We start from the raw sequence: 20,481 nt of genomic DNA on the forward strand, positions 1-20,481 counted from the left end.
TGACATAATTAGTCCCGCCTTACTATTCTGTGATTGGCTAGTGAAGTAGGGCGTGTAAAACAGATATGGAAACAAGACAGGCAACATGCTTGAACAAGTCACATTAAGGAAAGGAAAGCACAAGCAGAGCGCCGAAGACTGTATCTGAGCGTCTTTATATCGGATATTTTTATGCGTCCCTCCCGAGGCTTCGTGTTCGGCCTGACCTTTCCTCTCTGGACTTTCACTGCACCTTTCAGTATGTTGGTCTGGACGCTTGTTGAAGGTAAGCTCGCGTGTTTCGCTACTATTATTCATTCATTCACCGGAGCAGCAGCGTTTAAACTGACTTAATGTTATTTCAATTAAGTGAGTCCAGACATGTTCTGCCGAAATGTGTGCTGTCCATACACTGTAACGCGATTTGGAATAACTTTATTAAGTAGATATAACTAACGGAGACGAACAGCTGTACTGGTAACCTGGAAAGAACGTCCTGGTTACAGTAAGCACCTTCAACAATCAATCCCCTGATTAGATCACAGCAGTGTCATAAATAAATATGTTTTGATACTTTTATTAAGTTTGCTGGACATAAACTCCTTCATGATTGTTTTAAAACTTCCTCGGGTGCTCAGCTGGTTTCACTTAAAGGTATCAGCCTCTGTGTGTAAACGTGTGTTATGTTGCTGTTTGATATTTTTAGATATTAGTACTTAGATTTCAATTGATTACGCCATTCTTTAGTTTCTACTGAAGCTGATTAAATGATGACTCACAGGATGGAATGATGCATGTGCTTCTAGGGGCTTCTTGGGGCTTCTATGAAAGGGTTCAGCTTTAGTTTGTCAGTCAAGTCTCTGCTCTTTTCTATTTTAGCTGTCATGTACTCAGAGCAGTGCAGGAGCATCAGCATGGCAGAATCAATAAAGCCAATTCTGATAGTGAAATGTGGAAACCCAACAGGAAGTAATTTATTCATGCATTTCTGGGGGTCATAATTGGACTCACTCCTCCTCAAACTTTCGTCCAATCCACCTTGAATTTGGTGTACAGCTCGAGGAGACATGAGCAATGAAAACGTCTTCGGCTCGGCCGTTGCAAAATTTGCGTGTTTAATCACAAAACAGGTTATCGCCTACAGTTTGAATATTTAGTCTTCATTTGAATTTACGGTTAAACTGCCTGTAGATACAAAGCCAGCCTTCTGCCTGTTGCCATGACAACATTGAGTTTGGCTTCATTCATTCTTTAGTGAAGTTTCAGACCCTCATCCAGGAAAATACTATAAAACTATGTTCATTTGACTTAATCGCTGTGAAAGTAGTCCGTGTTTGGGAAAGCTGACAAACATGGTGGGCTGATGTGAGTTCTGAGTGGTGCTGCTGTAAGATAAAGAAGTGTTCCTGAAAGCTTAGTAAAATGTAAATATAGTTTTTGGTTGTTTGGAGGTAAAATTAAACTTAAAATAGACCAGAACGTTTCAGGCTTCATTTCTGTTTCTGAAGATTAAAAATGTCCCTCCATTTTTCCAGGTCAGGTACGTGTGATCGGCTCATCTCAGCTGATCATGGCTGCCCTGGGTGAAGACGTCATCCTTCCGTGCCACCTGGAGCCTGAATTCAACGTGCAGGCCCTGACCGTGGAGTGGTCCAGGCCGGACCTGAAGTCGGACCCCTGGGATGAGTTGAGCGAAGGCGAGTACGTCCACATATACAGGAACCGGCAAGTGGTCCCGGAGACAATGGCAGCGTACATAGGCAGGACGAAGCTGTTCACAGACTCTCTGAGACGCGGGAACATTTCCCTGAAGATCCTGAACGTGTCGCTGTCTGATCAGGGGAGATACAAATGTTTCGTCCCCAGGTTGAAGAGCGCAGCAACGATTGAGCTCGTAGTTGGTGAGTTTGTTTTCCAAATTAAAACATTAGGCATGGATTCAGAAGAGGGGCAGCGATGTCTACCAGAGCAGAATATCATGATGATTATAAAGCTGTTTGGAGGAGCAGCAGCAGTGGCACTCTTTTGTTTTCTTACATAGAGCTGTGATTAATATTTGATTAATCAGGCTTTCAGAGGAAGATTAGTTTCCAACTGTTCTGATAGCAGTTGCCCGTTTGTGACCTGTTTCATGCAGTAGTGTCCGGACATTTGCTCGTCCCCCCTCCTCATTTGAAGCTTTGCGCCGTTTCTTTGTAATTCATGACACTAAATGAAAAGAGTTTGGGGTCTGTCAGCTGCTCAAACACTCTGTGCTCTGATGATGATGTCACTGATGTCCGCTAAGCTGCTTTGAACCAGTGTTGACCAGAATTCATGGGCTCATGCTCAGCCTTGTGTGGGCATTAGGCTTGGGAATCCCAGGGTAACTCACGAAACACAATATGATACACAATATAATAAGAGATATGATACACGATACGATAGGATAGGATAGGATACGCGATACGATACGCGATACGTGGCTCACAATAATGACGGAGAAATCTGTCAGAGCGCCTTATATTTGTAAATGAATTGTAACATGTTTGTAAATTAAAATATCGATATTTGGCGCCAGCATATCGATTATAGTCGGACACGAGTCAGGTGGACGATATATATTGCCGTTTTGATACTTTGGGAATCTCCTCATTAAAAGAAGTTGCATGTTAAGATTAATTGAATTAATGTTAATTTGTGAACTGTGTGTTTTATTGAGACTTGATGAAAATGAGTTGGAAGTGTAGAATCACTAATTATTCTTAGCCTCAGTGTCCTTCATGTTCCTGCTTCTTTTTTATCCAGTATGGACGTAATAAAGGTCTACATCTACCTCTTTAACAGTTGTTTATTTAATCTCATCATTATAAATCATGTGTTTCTCTAGATACAAACTTTGGGGCGACAACAGAGACGTCGCAGGATCACAGAAATCTCCAAACTCCAGAACCAAACGATCGGCCCAATGTCGAAAGTGAGAAAGTCTAGAATCTTCCACGTAGTTTGTGAATCAGTTTTATTCCCGTCAGTCTAACTTTACTTTGTGTTTGTTTGTTTGCACAGCAGGTGGTCGGCTCCGTCACGGCATCTGGGTCTCTGCTGTGGTTGTCTGCATTGTAGTTTTCCTGGGCGGTGGAGTCGCTTTTTTACTTCAGCACAAGTTTCAAGAAAAAAAAGTAAGTCAGACAGAAACAAAACTGCTTTAGTCTGAATTAAACCAGACTTTTCACTGAGACAGGTTATATTATTTGTATTACTGATAAATGTTTTATCCTCCCTCCAGCATTCCGAGTATTCTGCTGCTCCACTCAAACAGCTTACAGTCTAGTCGCCTCGCTCGGACACACGCTTACAGTTGACCTTGACGCAGTTGAGAGTGCCCTCTCGGATCAGTTCAGGGATTCAAACCAGCAGCATGTCGAGCCACAAGCCCACGGACTGGATCAGCAGGAGAGACGTCTGTGTGATGGACACACAGAATTCCATCACAAGCAGAACGTAAGTCTGATTTCAATGTGAGCTTTGAGCCTCACTGCTGTTTCCATACTTTGAATAATGTGTCAGATAAGTGTTCACATAAAGGAGCAATTCATCTTCATGTGTTAAACTTTGCATATGAGGAGCAGTGGCATGAAAAGACATAACACGTATGGTGTGAGGGTTAAAAATGTAAGTGTATTACAGCACAATAATGGAGAAAAAAAACGAACAGAATCAGGAGTTAGATCTCTGAAGAAATACAGGATGCATCTTTTACAGCTTTGAGACTTTCCCGGCAAAACAAAGATGCCTTTTACGCTAAAGAGCACTTCATGGTGATCGCAGTCAGGAGACAGTCATATGAGCAGAAGAAGGAGGTCTTTAAATTATTGTGCAGTTTAGAAAAACAACTTGTGACGCTAAAGTCGGAGGCCAAGAAGAAGAAAATGTTCCTTTGTCTCTCACAGATCCTAAATGCACATACGGTTTAATTGCGAGGGGTAATATGGCTCTATGAGCTCTCTAAGACATGATGGTGCCTGATCATTAAGAGCTTTGTAGGTGCAGAGAAGCAAAAGTGCCAGGAATATGATTTTCCTCATAGTTCTTGTTAGTTGGACCAGCTGGAGTGGATGTGCTGTACCTTATAGGCAGTAGTTGCAGAAATCAAGCCTGCCTCCCGTACTACCCTCACTACTTTCAGAGACGTTTAAGTATTCTGTGAGCACAAAGTTCTAGTGGAGTAAAGGAGTACAGTAGGTTCAAGTATTATGCACTGAAACGTGGTTAAGTTAAGGTTTTTTTTAGAAGCCAAACTAATATGTTCTTCTGTCTTTATCCACAGCTGACCTGAAGATCTGTAATGTGGCTGAATCAAACCCTGGAGGAATCTTGATGAAGACCACTTTAAAGCAAACGTCTTGCAGAACTTCAACCAAGTCCAGCTCCCTTTTTGGATTAAGCTTTTGAATTACTATGAGCTGAGAAGCTTCACAGACACGAAACTTTATGTGCAACATTTTTCTTTTTGAACACATTTGTTTTTGACTTTGAGAAGAAGAACTAAAGAACTGTTGATCCTCTGGGAGGCTCTAAGCTCCTCATCAGCGGCAGGAACGCTTTGCAACTCAGACTTTTATTTATTACATTTTAGGGCAGCGCTAATTTTAGTTTGTCCCAATTTTACACCGTGTGTATCATTCCTGTTGAAAAGCCCTCAACCGGAGATGATGGCTACGTCACCTGAACTCAAAGTGACACTTGATGGACGTTTAATTTTTGCATCCAAATCTTTATTTAAAGTCGGGCTCTGATCGTCCTACGAGCAATATTTAAGACTTTTTAGGCTTCCAGTCTCATTATTTAAATGTTACTTGACTTTAATAAGCTACATTTCAGGGTCCTGCATAGATATCTCTGGAAACTTGTCTCATAAATATTGTTAATGGACCAATAATTATAGTGCTGATTTCACCATGTCAGTTTTTTCTGATCAAAATGTGCTACGGTTAGTTATAGTAGAGATAAGTTGTTAGTTTTATACACTGAGAGAATTAATTTATTGTATTTAGTACTTGTGAAGCTAGCTTAACTAACTGGCTAAGCTAATGTTAGCCTGCTAGGATTAGTATTTAACCCAGTAAGAGCTTGAGGTCAGCTGAAAGGGTTAATGTGGAGTACAGTCAGAATTTCACCTGAAACTTTATGAATGTTGTTTGATGATGACGTCAAACTTTATGATTTTACTACAAGTCTCAAGAATTACACCAAATACCTCCTTTATGTGTTATGCTAATGACGATTGGATACACAAGTAAATTATCCTTAGTTAGCTTAGCATAATCAGAGCGTAACTAGAAATACATTTCTTATATATGCAGATCTAAGTGACCTAACGTGAAAAATACGTTTACAACTGTTTTCATTATTGATTAATAGTTTACAGCATTTTTAAGTTGCTGCAGGTTCTCATATGTGAGACTATGATGATTGTCTTTGTCGCTGATGATCGTAAATGTAGAGTCTTTCGGATTTTGAACCTTAGTCACATAGAAACCAAACGATGGGATTTCCCTTTAATTCAAATGGAAACTGAATTTAAGATGAGACAATCCTTCATTGATCCCCAGGGTAAATTTGTGATTTCCCTAGAACTATCACCAGAAAATATTTCAGTTCAACAGAAATGTTAAACATTTTCCCAAAGCTCACTTTCTTCTTGTTCATTGTCATTTTAAAACCGTGTTTTGCTTAATTGTAGATGTTGTTTCACTTTCACTTATCCTCCTTTATTCAATAGTAAGGGTCATATGTGCAATAAAAATCTGTCAATGTGCAATAATCTCTCACCACAGTGCAATAACCTAATACCACAGTGCAATAACCTAATTTAGTTTAATTGAACTATTACCCACTGTTTACTTGTACATTTTCTAAGAGTGTATATTTTATATATTTTGTTATCTAATTTTGTACTTTTTTATATATATATATATATCGATAGATATATATATTTTGATCTTTATTTTTTACCCTCTGTGTGCTGATTCTTTCCTATTGTATTGTACTGTATAAGCTGCTGGAGACTGAATTTCCCAGAGGGAGTCATCCCAAAGGGATCAATAAAGTTGAGTCTAAGTCTAAGTCTAAGTCTAAGTCTATCTATTCCAAGCATGTGTTGCTGTTGAGTGGCTCCCTCTACTGTTGCAAAGATGACACTGATAAAAGTCTGGTTTTGAAGGATGTGTAAACTGACACATAATTTGATCAGAGTTTGTCAGGGTCCACCATTTGATCGGAATCTTGGTGTACTGGTTCTTATAAAAGAAAGTGTGTTAAATCCATCACCATGCGTTACTAGGTAGAATTATTGTGAGTATAATTCACTCACAGACCCTTGGGAGTCACTGATAAGCATGTGGAGGCTGTAAACACGTGAGGATGAATTAAATGTTCTGTTTCTTTAGCTTCTTCTTCTTGAGCATTACAGGGCTCTGTATATGCTGCAGATCAATGTGTGCATGCATCCTAAAAGATACACCAGTGATTCTGCACTGTAGGTTCTGGGTTTTTATAGGTACATTAAAAAGTGTGAGTTTTAAAATTAATTTTAGTGAGAAAAAAGTAAGATTTAAGATTTGAGTCTCAGAATAGTTACAATAAATAATTCCAACATTTTTACATTCTTTTTCTATTCTGCAATTTTTACAGAATCTTGGAAACTGTTTTTTCTTTTCTTATGACGCCCTTTGGAAGTTTAAAAGTGGACAAAAGCTATTATTGTATAATTTATATCTAAACCACTGCCAGAGTCAGCTAGCGACTTATTTTAGAAGTTTACACCTGAATAATATACAGTTGCAGAATAAGCAAACAAGGACCAAATGCATAAGAAATTCACAACATGACTCATTATAACAAATTTATTTATTTAAGAAAAAAAATAGAGAAAGAGTAACGTGAAATTTACAGACTCAAACATGAATATAACAAGTTCAGACACACATATTTTGTCTATATGTTGGAAGCAGTAATCAGATGTAGCATGCTAACACTAACTACTTAGCACCAAAGACAAGGCTGAGGCTGACGAGAATTATACATTTTGATTTTAAATTTCATAATTTTGCGTTTAAATGTTGACCTGAAGATGAAAAAGATTTTGAAGTTTTCAAAGATTCAAAGTAATCCCCTCTATGTCCAAGGAAACATATTAGCTTGCTAATAACGAGCTAACGTCAGTTTTTTTTTCCACAGAATCAGATTCTTTTTTTTTATATATTCACACTGTTAGAATGTTCTGTGATGCAGAATATAATCCCAATAAACGCTTAAAGATAACAATTCTCTTGCTATATAATGTGCACTATCATGGGTAATAACTCATTCATAACGGGAACTATATTTACTTTTATAGAGTGAATTATCACGTGCAAAACACTGAAATTAAAAACATTATGTTTTAGGGATATTATGATGAATTCCAGTATTTCGAATATTTCTTAAGAGTTTTTGCTCTTTGTCTTTATGTTCTTGGATGTTTGGCTCAAAAACAGCCACTGTACGATGAGAACAAAGGACACACGTATGAAAATAAAGATGAATTGAAATGACTGCAGAGCTGTGACTTAAATGTGTGTGCTTTCTCTTTGAATTCAAGTGAAGGTCAGTATGATCATATGAGCAGCTCATGCCTGCTAGAACATACATATTTTGGGGTCTAAATAGGTACAAACGTTTGGTATCGCTGTAGAAGATTGCTTCAGCCAGAAGCTACAAAACCCCTGTAATGGTTGACATCTGCTTAAGGTCTAAACAAGAACTTTTGTTGGACTGGCTGAAACAATCTACTGGAGACATTCATAACCTTTTGAACCTTAGTCACATAGAAACCAAACGATGGGATTTCCCTTTAATTCAAATGGAAACTGAATTTAAGATGAGACAATCCTTCATTGATCCCCAGGGTACATTTGTGATTTCCCTAGAACTATCACTAGAAAATATTTCAGTTCAACAGAAATGTTAAAAATTTTCCCATTGCTCACTTTCTTCTTGTTCATTGTCATTTTAAAACCGTGTTTTGCTTAATTGTAGATGTTGTTTCACTTTCACTTATCTATTCCAAGCATGTGTTGCTGTTGAGTGGCTCCCTCTACTGTTGCAAAGATGACACTGATAAAAGTCTGGTTTTGAAGGACGTGTAAACTGACACATAATTTGATCAGAGTTTGTCAGGGTCCACCATTTGATCGGAATCTTGGTGTACTGTTAAATCCATCACCATGCGTTACTAGGTAGAATTATTGTGAGTATAATTCACTCACAGACCCTTGGGAGTCACTGATAAGCATGTGGAGGCTGTAAACACGTGAGGATGAATTAAATGTTCTGTTTCTTTAGCTTCTTCTTCTTGAGCATTAGAGCGATCTGTATATGCTGAAGATCAATGTGTGCATGCATCCTAAAAGATACACCAGTGATTCTGCACTGTAGGTTCTGGGTTTTTATAGGTACATTAAAAAGTGTGAGTTTTAAAATTAATTTTAGTGAGAAAAAAGTAAGATTTCAGATTTGAGTCTCAGAATAGTTACAATAAATAATTCCAACATTTTTACATTCTTTTTCTATTCTGCGATTTTTACAGAATCTTGGAAACTGTTTTTTCTTTTCTTATGACGCCCTTTGGAAGTTTAAAAGTGGACAAAAGCTATTATTGTATAATTTATATCTAAACCACTGCCAGAGTCAGCTAGCGACTTATTTTAGAAGTTTACACCTGAATAATATACAGTTGCAGAATAAGCAAACAAGGACCAAATGCATAAGAAATTCACAACATGACTCATTATAACAAATGTATTTATTTAAGAAAAAAAATAGAGAAAGAGTAACGTGAAATTTACAGACTCAAACATGAATATAACAAGTTCAGACACACATATTTTGTCTACATGTTGGAAGCAGTAATCAGATGTAGCATGCTAACACTAACTACTTAGCACCAAAGACAAGGCTGAGGCTGACGAGAATTATACATTTTGATTTTAAATTTCCTAATTTTGCGTTTAAATGTTGACCTGAAGATGAAAAAGATTTTGAAGTTTTCAAAGATTCAAAGTAATCCCCTCTATGTCCAAGGAAACATATTAGCTTGCTAATAACGAGCTAACGTCAGTTTTTTTTCCACAGAATCAGATTCTTTTTTTTTTGGTGATAAGCTGCCATTGATTATTATTTATTTAAAAAGCTGAGCTGAAATGACACCTAGCAGATACCAACCTGACACTCATACCTGATCATGCATCACTTTAAGCCTTAATATAATGTAAACAGGTGAGTTGTATAAAGATTATCCCCATACAGTTGTCATTAAGAGAGAAATGAGCTATACAGACCCAAACTGTTTTTTGTACCAGGCTGCAAACATGTTTATTTCTGCTGTAAAGTTTAACATCGGGCTCTATGGGGACTAACTCACTGCTGGAGGCAGCCTCAAGTGGACAAGAGAGGAACTGCGGTTTGTGGTACTTCCTCATGAGCTTTATTTTCTAGCCCAGTGCTTGTAGACTCATACTCTTCAATTGTCATCCATAGAGCCACACTGCTATCATGGCTTAAAAAGGCTTATGGGACATGATCATGGACAAATAAATAGTATAAAGTTGGCTATTTTTGTAAAATTTAAGAAGAACACAGCTCCAATGTACATCATCAACCTCTGTTGGTGACGTGTGAAGTTCAATCAAGAAGCAAATGTTCTCTTCTCTGAAATCATCTGAATGCCGGCGATTAATTCCTCACCACAAGCATCACTGCACTCACTCAGAAGTCGCTGGGGGAGTTTGGTCTTTGAGTTTCAGAGTGAACTTTCAGCTGTCCTGAGGTCCTGATTTTCTCTCTCGAGCCTTTCAACTTCTTCTCTAAGATGACTATTTTCTGTGGTTAAGCCTTCTTTTTGTTGCTGCAGAAGTGTCACTTGTTCCTGGAGGTTGTTGTTTTCTGTCTGCAGACGCTGGATGAGTGGACTCACAGCCTCATCAGGCTCATCTGTGAAAGAAAAATGGTTTTGGCATCAGTTTAGAAGCTGTGCAGCATGACTCAAAGGCTAAACCAGAGCTTTTGATCTCCATCAAAGAATATAAAATCAGCTCCTCATAGATCACCCATGTAGGCTGCATCTCTGTAGCAAACCACACCTAAAAAAAAACATCTGACGACCATAAATATTCCCACATCAACCTAGCAACTAGAGTTGGGCGATGCCTACCAAAAGTCCCAAACGAAATAATTAAGTGTGATGGAAGTGCAGAGGGGTGATACCTAATCGTACACTGTAAAAAAAAATATAAGAAAAAAGGGGACGTATCTTGAACCTGTATTCCTGCTAATGGCCATCAGGGGCAAAGAAGTCACATTGTATGGACCTCAAATAGAAAATGAGCTTATTAGTCTTAGTCTAACTTATTAACTTCTTAGTCGATTTATTATCTCTGTAAACATTTTCTTCGTAACTGTGATATCAAAGGCTATTTTCATGTCTTTTTCAATAAAGCATGATGCTTGTTTTGTCAATTATAGTACCCTCTTGCCCAGATATGGTCCCCAATGGTTTAATAGAAGATAAAGCAGCCAAAATGCTAAATTTTCACAAACAAATAAGTGATGTCCTGATGGCTATGTCCACTTCTTATTTACAGATTATGATGTTAGGTGCCCTGGTTTTCAAATAAAAAGCGCTACACCTCTGAGTCACAGTAGCTTCATCACCCAAACTACACACACAGCATCAAATAATCAAAATAATAATTACCTGCTCCGCGACATCGAGCTACCAATGTCTCTGTTTTAGAGGGTGAAAAAACAAATGCAGTATGAATGGATGCAACAACCACCATGTAAAAAAACTTTAGTATAAGGTGGTGATCAATTTTATATTAACAAGCTTAATAACTTACCCCAATTGTACATCAGACTCCCCATAATCAGTGCACAAATAAACAGCCCCAATACGATGAGCCATCCAATAAGAGTATACCTTGAAATTTTGAGTGAAGCTACTTCCCCGTAGACCTCTGAAAAAGCAAAACTGATTAGAGGGTAAATACAGAATCACTTGTCAATACAGTTGCAATTCACATCCATGTTTTTTTAAACGACAGGTAAAAAAAAAACTTGCAAAGGAGGAGGTTATAGCCTCTGGAGTCAAGATGTTGTTAAACTAGATTAGCATAAAACTGCTAGCAGGGGGTAACAACACACATTCAATGATATCAACAATCAATAACAGAACAATTGAACTGAAAACATTTTGAAGCGTTGACTTAAATAAGACTCAAATTAAAACTTCCACTAAAAATTGACAAAAACAAACAAACAAAAAAGAGTAGCTGTTACCAGTTTTTATGCTAAGCTTAAAAAACTAAGTCTTGAATCCAGGTCAGTACTGATGTTTACCATATTCACATTTTCCTCTGACGTCGAGTCTAAAGGCTCTTCTCATTTCTCAGTTTGTACCTCCTCGAGTCCTTTCCTCGACTCCTCTCCTCGCGTCTTAGTCCCTCCCACCAGAGATGCGAGCGGAGGAGGCGAGGAAGAGACAGGAGGAGAGAGGAGTCGAGGCAACAGACATTTAACAACATGAGACATCCCTGCTTCGGAGCCGTCATTTAAAAGCGACGTCAATTAAATATGATGTGTGGCACAGCTGCATCATCTGTCTGTTTTGTTACAGCCTGCTGTTGTTTATGATCCCTGTCAGCAGAACAGTGTTTATGACAAGTTACTTTTAATTAACTTCTCAACGTGGCATAATGTCTCGCGAATGTACGGATGTCATACATACATTTATTATAATCCTCAAGCATAACTACGTGTCACCAACAATCATGTCCAGTGTCCGTTTTATGCACGCACGTGAGGATACAGCCGTGTGATCCAGCAGCAACAATAAGTAAATAAACAGTTACAGCCGACCTTTCTCTGATGGTCAGCACACAGAACTTTAATAAACATGAGATCCTGTCCGGACCTGACGGCGTGTCTGCAGATTTAAATAATTAATGAGTTACCTGCTGTGCCTCGCGCGAAAATGTTATGTTTTGTTTCTGCTCAAACAGTCAATACATGAACATCAGGCTATGGAGACTTAAAATAAAAAGTCCACGCCTACACCAGTCCTTATTTTGTAGGAGACTATTTGTCTCTTGGTTTTGATGAAGAAATAGCAACATGTGGACATGCTGTGGGTTAGTCTGGTGCGCACTCTGTTAAATGTGAGACACGCCGCGGAGAATACCTGCTCAGACGGAGCAGGTGTCCCAGGAGCAGAGATATGCAACAAAAGGCTCCCGCCGTGGTTTGTATATTCCAGCTGTGTTTCACGCCTCTATTTACGTCACGGGTGCCGAAAAGACTTCCGCAAAGGATACACCGGTGTATCCTCGCTCATAGCTCCTCCGGCAAGTGTCCTCGATTCTCGATCATCTCTCCTCGAGATGCATTTTATGATTTGAGACATCCTTCAAGATGCCGGGCTGAGATCGATTTCCGGGTCACAGGCAGGAGGACCGAGGAGCGAGGAGACGAGGAGGCACAAAATAGAGAAATAAGAAAGGCCTTAAGTTTGGAAGCTCAAATGCAGTTGTAATGTTTTACCGCTGTGCTCCAGATAAGAAGTTGTATAAAGGTTGGATAAAAGTAGGTATAATTATCAAAGCAACTCTCAATTGATCTCCAACCAAAATAAACAATGGTTGATGAAAAACTTGAGGGACATTTGGCCATATTTCATGCTCAAATAAACTAAACAAAAGCAGACGGAATGTAATCCGCCGTAAGGACATCCCAGCTCCCATCAGCATCACTGACGACGATTTAGCTTCTTATTAATATGTAAAAACAGACATCTGCATGCTAACAGCTAATAATCTGTTCTAGATCTAGATGTAGTTCCAGAGCCGCCATAATGAGGACCGTCTCAAAGCTCTTATCGCTGCTCGGAGGAGCGAGGATCGAGAAGAGAGGAGGGAGTTCCAAGGAGCGATAAGCGAGGATACACGAGAGTAGTAGAAGTCTTTTACTGGCCGACATGCCCCCTTATTAGAGATCAGTTAGTGATTGGACGCTGCAGCAGATCGGACTTATGGGAAATTTCATCACTGGAGTTTCATATCGCAGAGAGGAAGAAGCAGACCTTAGAACAGACTTTACAGGGCGCCTTGAAACCGACTCGTCGGTATAAAGAGTCGGTATTTGACAAGCTGTGATCGTTTAGAACGAAATATTGATCATAACTTGTCGTAAAATATATAAAATGCAGTGAATAACTGAAGATTTGATTTGTTTTCTGAGTCAACATCTGAGTAAAAATAAGTTAATTGTCTAAAAATCAAACGCAGCAAAAAAAGATTAATTTCTATTAAATGTAATCTAAAAAAATACCTCTTGTCATGATCAGTTATTCCCCTGCTAACTTTTATCACAGATGAATGACTGACTTCAGAGGGAGCAGGAGAGTCTCTCTGTCAGCAGGTAACACTTTTTACGTGTGAGAGTGATCATCAGTGAGGTCGGGTTTGATCAGCGTGACGTGATTTCTATTTACCCTGAAACTTTAAGCCTTATAAATCATTTCATAGTTCATGAACAAACAGTATTTGGGCTTATTAAATAATGAATTCAGATCAGATTATCAGTGATCAAAAATGTAAATAATGACCAAATAATATAAAGGCTGGTAAGAAATGGCCATATGGCTCTGCAGCAGGAACACAGACTGCAGCCTGTTCTTCATGTGCAGGTGTTTGTTACACAGGTAACAGGTTACATAGAGAAAACACTGTTACTGTGTGTTTTATTAGGATGAATACAGTGCACATGTGTGCAGACACAAACAGCTGTTAAAGCAGACTGACAGCTGATCCAGCGGTGATCAGCTGACGCGGTCATCACAAACAGACGTCGCTGCACGTGGCGCTTCATCGGAAAGGACGTCTCATGTCTCTTAAAAAACATTCCATCGTTTCCTCTCTCCTCTCTTGGTTTCCTCGCATCTCTCCATGCATCTCTGGTGGGAGGGACTTAGACGCAAGTGAAAGACGCAAGTGAAGGAAGCGTGGATGCAATTCAAGAGACATGAGAAGCAGCCCGTATCGTCTCAGAGTATAGCCGATGGAATCCCAGATTGCTTCTTAGCTAACATTACCATTAAAGAAAAAGTGTACATTCAAAGTAAATGGTAATTTGAGCTAGGAAGCGTTGGCTAGGAATGTACACCTTTCCTAGTGTATTGTGTAACTTATATAGTGTTAGCTAAGAAGTGGTTGATTACTAATGTTAACCAATGTCAAACGCTAGCTAATGGTTTCTCAAATCTAGGCTACATACTTCCACAGAAGCAGCCCTGTGACAACATTAGCATGCTAACTCTCCTATGCTCACAAGACTCACAAGATGTATACGCTATATAATCTTTGAGGGTGTCATATCATCAAATTAACTAAAGAGGACTTGCCTGGAGTCATTAAAATGGCCTTCCTGACTTGTCCGATGTCCTGCTGTTGAACCGTACATGTGTAATTGTCACTGGAAGCAAAATCCACTTTAATGCTGCTGCTGACGGAGTAGTATTCATCATAGACGGTATTAATGTCTTCATGAGGGATGACAGTTCCTTTGCTGTCTCTCCATTCCATCTCAGGCTTTGGGTACCACTTCTTTGCTTCACACTTAAAAACGAGTTTGTCATCAGATCTCTCAAGAGACATTTGTGGCTCAGATACAGCACCTACAACTTCAGGAGTGGAAGACAATAGAAAAAATGTAAATGTGATGTATGTCATTATTTGCTCATTAAATTGAGCATCTTTGGAACAGATAAATTGTAAGTCTTATCAGCAGGCTTACCAAGAGGTACTTGAACATCAAATGTAGACTCTTGGGTAACAAATTTGCATTTGTATGTCCCTTCGTCAGAGAGTCTAAGTTTGCTTAATGTTAAGGACATGTCACCGTGTCTTAGTTTGTTCTCAGACAAATTTGTCCTTTGCTCGAAGGATGGGTTTTGGTCATTGTTCAACAACCTTCCATAACTGAAAATATGCACATAAATGGGATCCAGGTCAGGTCGTGTCCACTCCACTGTGTCGCCATCAACACGGTGTGCAGGATGCAGGCTACACGGCAGGACACAATCATGACCAACCAATCCTACTACAGGCTCTGGTGACCCAATTAACTGAAGCTCACCTAGAAAGAGAACACGCACAAGGAGCAGGTATTAGCTGCTTAAAAGTGAATTCCAGTGATTTGGTAGTGCACTTTCTTGAAATCATTAACCAGCTTTGTTAAGGTTGTTAGCATTTTGTGCTCAGACCTGATGTAAAGCACATTTTTGCCCCAACTTACTGAGTCATGTTTGACCGTAAGATAAACCCAAACCCACTCCCCAGCATAAGTTGCATGTTTAAGTTGTTATACCCAAATCAGCCAGCCTCTCCGTCTGCCATCAGGCTTACTTTTTGGTTTGATTTATTAACTTCAACATGAACTGCTTTAAACCAGCCCTGAGCTTTGCAAGGCGAATATTAACAATGCCCCCACCCCACCCATCCAATGTTGTTTTTCCAAGTCACAATAATGTCTACACATCCTTCTAATGAACTCTACCTGCTCTACTTGAAGCAGAGGACGGCAGATACAGTATTGGCAGTCTCTTACCTTTGATAGTAGGAAGCAAAATTTGGAACAACAACACTTTAGCCACACCGTGCACTCCTCTCAAGGTCATTCTGCTTCTGCGCCGTGTAGGGGAAATAGTCGAGTCGAGTTACTCCACTAAAAACATCCGTCTCTTCAGTATATCTTCTTTTTATCTTTGAATAATTGGCAGATTGTTAGACCTGCGTGTCAGCATTACAATCATAGTTAGCTGAAGGAGTGGTTCGAACGGTATGTGGGCTATTCGCCTCGTTTTACAGGTAAGACTTTCAATCACACAACCAAACAGCATTAGCTAGCTCGTAGCTAGCCAATTACGGCGTCTCCTAAACCTAGCGTCATCAGGTTTCTACCTAACCAAGTTCCTCCCCTCCTACTTGGTACACTCAATGGTGATAAATTTGCTAGTAAGTTACAACATTAGCTGACCTCGACGCACCGCTTCAAGCCAAGCAAAAAATGTACGCGCATGTTTTATGCGTCATTTGGTGGGAGGGGCTTAGTAGAGTGATGTAAGGCAGCACACCAAGGGGTGGAACATTTTGCAACTCCCATTCTGTAGCTCTAACTATTTTATTCTAACAAAAGCTGAATGAACACTTTTTGAGACAGTCACATGTGTCATATTGTGCAATATGGACTTTTGTTGGATTTGGCTTTAATTTCCCTGTTGGAAGTTTTAGATTTCTTTGTACGAATAATGTACATAAAATGTGTTTGAAACATTGTTTTAATCTGTAGTGTACAGGATTTGTACTTGTTTGGATTGTCAATGTAATACTCTTCTGCAATCGTCTGACGTCATGTTTTATTTTCCACTGCAGGGAAAAAGCTGAAAAACAAGCACTCCTGTATCACTGAGAGCTCAGGGATTAAGTTCACAGCCACAGCATTCTTCTGTTGTCATAGCCCTGTATCCTTACAGTAAGCAGATGTTTGGGTGTATTTTGCAGGACAAAAATGACATTTTGGAACATTGTGAGCACATGAATGGACAGCAAGGAAGTGAAATTGTCAAGCATGAGTCATTTTGAAATTATAAATATGTTATGAGACTTTTCAGACTGAAACTGTGATAAAAACATTGTCAGTATTGGATCCCTTGTTGTTGTAGTGTTTGTAGAGTAGTCACCGGACAGGATTCCTGAGTATGACTAATCTTCATCTCTAAAATTCTTTCCTGTCAACCATCAAGACCATCAACCAGCTTAACCTGATGTAACCCTTCCTTTTTTTCAAGTTTGGGTCCACCCACTGAGGTTTAAATCAACCAATGAGATCATAGTTAATCTACCTTAGGGGGTCTGTTATAACATTACACGACTACCACATGACATTTTCTGTCCTTGTTGACATGTTGCAGTGAATGTACAAACTAAACAACAGATCATGCACTTTCCAGTTTGTCGGGTGCAGATGTTCCTCTGTCTGCCTGCTGAAAGTCTGAACTGCCATGAGGAAGACGACCTTAAGTGATAATAACCTTTAACTCGGTAACTCCTAGAAACTCTGAAGGGCTCCCGTTTCAAGCCAGTCAGCACAAGACCTAGATCCCATGTTTTGATGGCCAACCATCTGCAGTCCTCTTTGACAAGCCTATTACCTCCAATATGAGCGGCCTTGATTGATGCCACCAATTCCCTAAGGGTTGACACTGATTTACCTGCCTCCAGGGGCCACATACTGGAGCACATCTTGAAGTACACTTAACAATATGTCAAACTAGTTCGCCCTCCACCCTGACAGAAAGAGTTCCCAACAATATGCAGTTCTCACTGATGGTACTCAAACACTCTGCATGGTCTGAACCAATAACTGCGTTAGCCAGAAGGGAAATCAAGGGTTCCTTGCACCGGTCTCAGAAGATGCCAGAGAGTTGGAAGCTCCCATGACCTCAAAACCAGCAGGTTGCTATCAGTGAGAATTTCATCATGTGAGGCCAGTTGAGGGCAACCTTGATCAGCCTAACCTCCTCTACCCTGACGCTCTACAGCAGGGTCTGAAGAAGACTGAATAAGAAGGGTAAAGCCTTGAGACTATTGGTGTGCCATGGCATCGATGCCCAGGGGGAGTTGGATTCCTAATCATGCTTGCCTGTATACATACTATGCGGCTGCCAGTGGGTTGTCTGTTATCACAGTCATGTGTTGGCACTGTGGATTCCAGTGTCCACTGAACATGTGACTTGCCTTAAGCTCCAGCACATCAATGTCCCGGCCCTTCCAGTACTGGCAGAACAGGCTGAAATTGCTGCAATGTAACCCATTGGAGCAAATGCGCCAGATAAAATTTTGGCCTCTAGACACTGACAGGCTCAGACTGTTATTGTTAGTGTCTGACCACATTTCAGAAGGCATCCCAACAGAGATACCCCTTTCTGTTTAGGTTAAATCATTTTTAGACAGAAAGCAACTTGCATCGCTCTCTTCAAAGCCACCAGACTCCATGGAAAGAAACTGTACATTTACCTCTCAAATATGGGAGTTGCCGGCCTCCTTCTGCAACGACCATGAAAAAACCTAAAAGATTGGGGCAGCAGTCGACGCGGTCTGTTTTGGAATGATGTAGTGACGTATGAAATATTTGCCTCGGTGATGTCGTCAAGTAGAAGGTAAAGTTGCAAACAATAAAGTACAAGTAGATCAAAATTTGTACTTCAGTCTGACCTTAAGTAAATTTACTTGGTTAGATTCAACCCCTGTGTTTTTTGTGATTCACAGTGACAATGACCCAGAAAAAGGTCGCCTGTTTAGCACATGCCTTTTGTGGTTTGGTTTACAAAGGAAGTGCTAAGCAGACAATTTGCCAGACTGCAGCACGAAAGGATGAAGTACACTTTGTTAGTTCTCAACTTCTGTGAGTAACCTTTCTCGTTGTGCTTTGACTTACAGGTTTATCTCACAGAAAGTCTGACTGGCTCAGACTCGACAACATAAAGAAACATCCTGAATCTTCTCTTCTTTCTCTCTCTGTTTTTGATGTTTTGTAGGTGTGTTTCTTGCATTTGCCTCATCTGACATCAAATACGAAGGTAATGAGCTCTTCATGTGCAGATGTCAATCACTGTGGGGGTATTTTAGTTTTTAAATGTGGCAACTACTCTAAAAATTCCTTTTGACTTCTATGCATTTCTACTGCAGTGTTGATCTATGTAGGTCTTCAAAGGCAGTGAATTTGTCAGGATTGAAGACGATTATTCACATTACATTTTTTTTAAGCAACTTGATCTTTTTCTGACCCTAACTGAGATATTTTTGAGTCTTTACTTGCCTTTATCGGAAAGAGTGGGAGGTATATGCTGGCAGGAAATGGGGGGAGGCCAAGTGGCACTGCACTCAATTCTTTAAAGAGATAGTTCGGATTTCTAGAAGTTGGGTTGTATGAGGTACTTAACAACAGTTAGTGTAAGAAAATCCAACTGTTATAACTTACGAATCAACTCAAACAGCTGGAGATTTTGGCAGTGTGGCTCTCATGTTAAAGCTGTTTTTTGTCCTCCAGAGTTTCACCTACAAATGATTCCCAGCAGATCTCAGTTCTTTAAGTATGAGAAAGTCTCGCTGAGCTGTGAGGCCTTATCCGGAGACGGCCTGCTGAAGAGGAATATAACCGCCAGAGGAGTTGAGTCCTGCCCAAACAGTTGGGGAATTCTGGAGGGCTCAACTTGCACCATCCCTACGATGTACCCCTTTGATAGCGGACTGTACTGGTGTGAGTCGGACTCGGGAGAAAAAAGCCAAGCTGTACACATCAAAGTCACAGGTTTGTCACAAACAAAGAAACAAACTTAATCTTCCAACCACTTTGTAATGTGACACATTCAGAAAAGCAAGGGAAACTCATGCCAAGCACATTTTACACCCAGAAATAATTTCTTTTAATTTGCAATTGTTAAATACAAAAAGCACATTTTAGTCATGTAGAGTAAGTGAGTAAGTAAGTAAGTTAGAAAACCAAACACAGCTGTGTCTGCTTTGGTAATGTCACCTGCTTCTCCAGGAACTGTGTGTAGATAAACTTAACTGCAGCTTCCAGTGCTCATTTTGATGACCTGTAAGCTAGCATCAGTTCCAGCATGTCTCACCAACTAATGCCGTTCTGGTTCAGCAGTGTGAGCTCCTGTCCATCTGCCTCCTCTGATTGGAAGTCTCACTGAATCTAGCAAGTCACACATCGGCTGAAATCTGGCTTACTATACAGCATAAAATAAACTGATTTTGTTCCGATTTAATTGCAATGAATTGATAGAAAAGATTCCAAAAGTACAACTTCATGATGCTGATAGGTTCGGTTTATCAGTGTTCTTTTGAAGAGAGTTTGGATTGACCGTTGCTCCTTTTCTGTACAGTCTGAAGAAAATGTCACTCCAGTTGAATTTTAAATTTTAACATCTGCAATTAAAGATGGGAATTTGAATTGCGAGATTTGCACCTGTTAGGACTTAAAAGTAGATTGCCCATCATAGAGAACTTTATTAACTAAAATGTTTATTTCCTTTGTAAACACTGACTTGTGTCTGTCTCAGCTGGTCCTGTGATCCTGGAAGGTCCCGTCCATCCTGTGTTAGAGGGAAACAATGTGACTCTGCGCTGCACAAACACAAAGGCTAAACTAAAAGCAGAATTCTATAAAGATGGCCTCCTCATTGGGAGCAGTTTCACTGAAACCATGACCCTCCACAGTGTGTCCAAGTCTGATGAGGGACTCTACAAGTGCAACATCTCCGGGGTTGGAGAGTCAGCAGACATCTGGCTGACTGTCACAGGTAAGACCGCAATTTATTAATTTAATTTAGTTTTTCCTTTAGAAGTGCACCTTTGA

General features: G+C 39.8%; 2 protein-coding genes across 3 annotated transcripts; one reads left to right on the forward strand and one right to left on the reverse strand.

The window, feature by feature from the left end:
* The first annotated feature begins 113 nt into the window (after positions 1 to 113).
* On the forward strand, positions 114 to 6,080 carry LOC138601091 (myelin-oligodendrocyte glycoprotein-like). 2 transcript variants are annotated; one of them, XM_069672674.1, is made up of 6 exons: positions 114 to 265; positions 1,515 to 1,880; positions 2,849 to 2,935; positions 3,028 to 3,137; positions 3,245 to 3,459; positions 4,286 to 6,080. In XM_069672674.1, exons 1-5 carry the CDS (start codon positions 172 to 174, stop codon positions 3,287 to 3,289), a joined length of 702 nt encoding a protein of 233 aa, XP_069528775.1. In that variant the 5' UTR covers positions 114 to 171; the 3' UTR covers positions 3,290 to 3,459; positions 4,286 to 6,080. The 2 variants fall into 2 exon arrangements, with proteins under 2 accessions (XP_069528775.1, XP_069528774.1); XM_069672673.1 differs by having other exon boundaries at positions 3,025 to 3,137; positions 4,286 to 6,079.
* A 2,760-nt stretch (positions 6,081 to 8,840) lies between these two features.
* Positions 8,841 to 15,802, reverse strand: LOC138600356 (butyrophilin subfamily 1 member A1-like). Its single transcript, XM_069671726.1, has 6 exons — positions 15,661 to 15,802; positions 14,848 to 15,189; positions 14,456 to 14,734; positions 10,899 to 11,015; positions 10,754 to 10,783; positions 8,841 to 9,990 (listed from the first exon to the last, which is right to left on the reverse strand). The coding sequence occupies exons 1-6, from the start codon at positions 15,728 to 15,730 to the stop codon at positions 9,800 to 9,802; spliced, it is 1,029 nt and encodes a 342-aa protein (XP_069527827.1). The 5' UTR covers positions 15,731 to 15,802; the 3' UTR covers positions 8,841 to 9,799.
* Between the last annotated feature and the right edge of the window lie 4,679 nt (positions 15,803 to 20,481).

This window comes from Semicossyphus pulcher, unplaced genomic scaffold (genome assembly GCF_022749685.1).
Source record: "Semicossyphus pulcher isolate SPU_LCO1_2020_fin unplaced genomic scaffold, fSemPul1.0.p SCAF_21, whole genome shotgun sequence".
Taxonomy (NCBI): domain Eukaryota; kingdom Metazoa; phylum Chordata; class Actinopteri; order Labriformes; family Labridae; genus Semicossyphus; species Semicossyphus pulcher.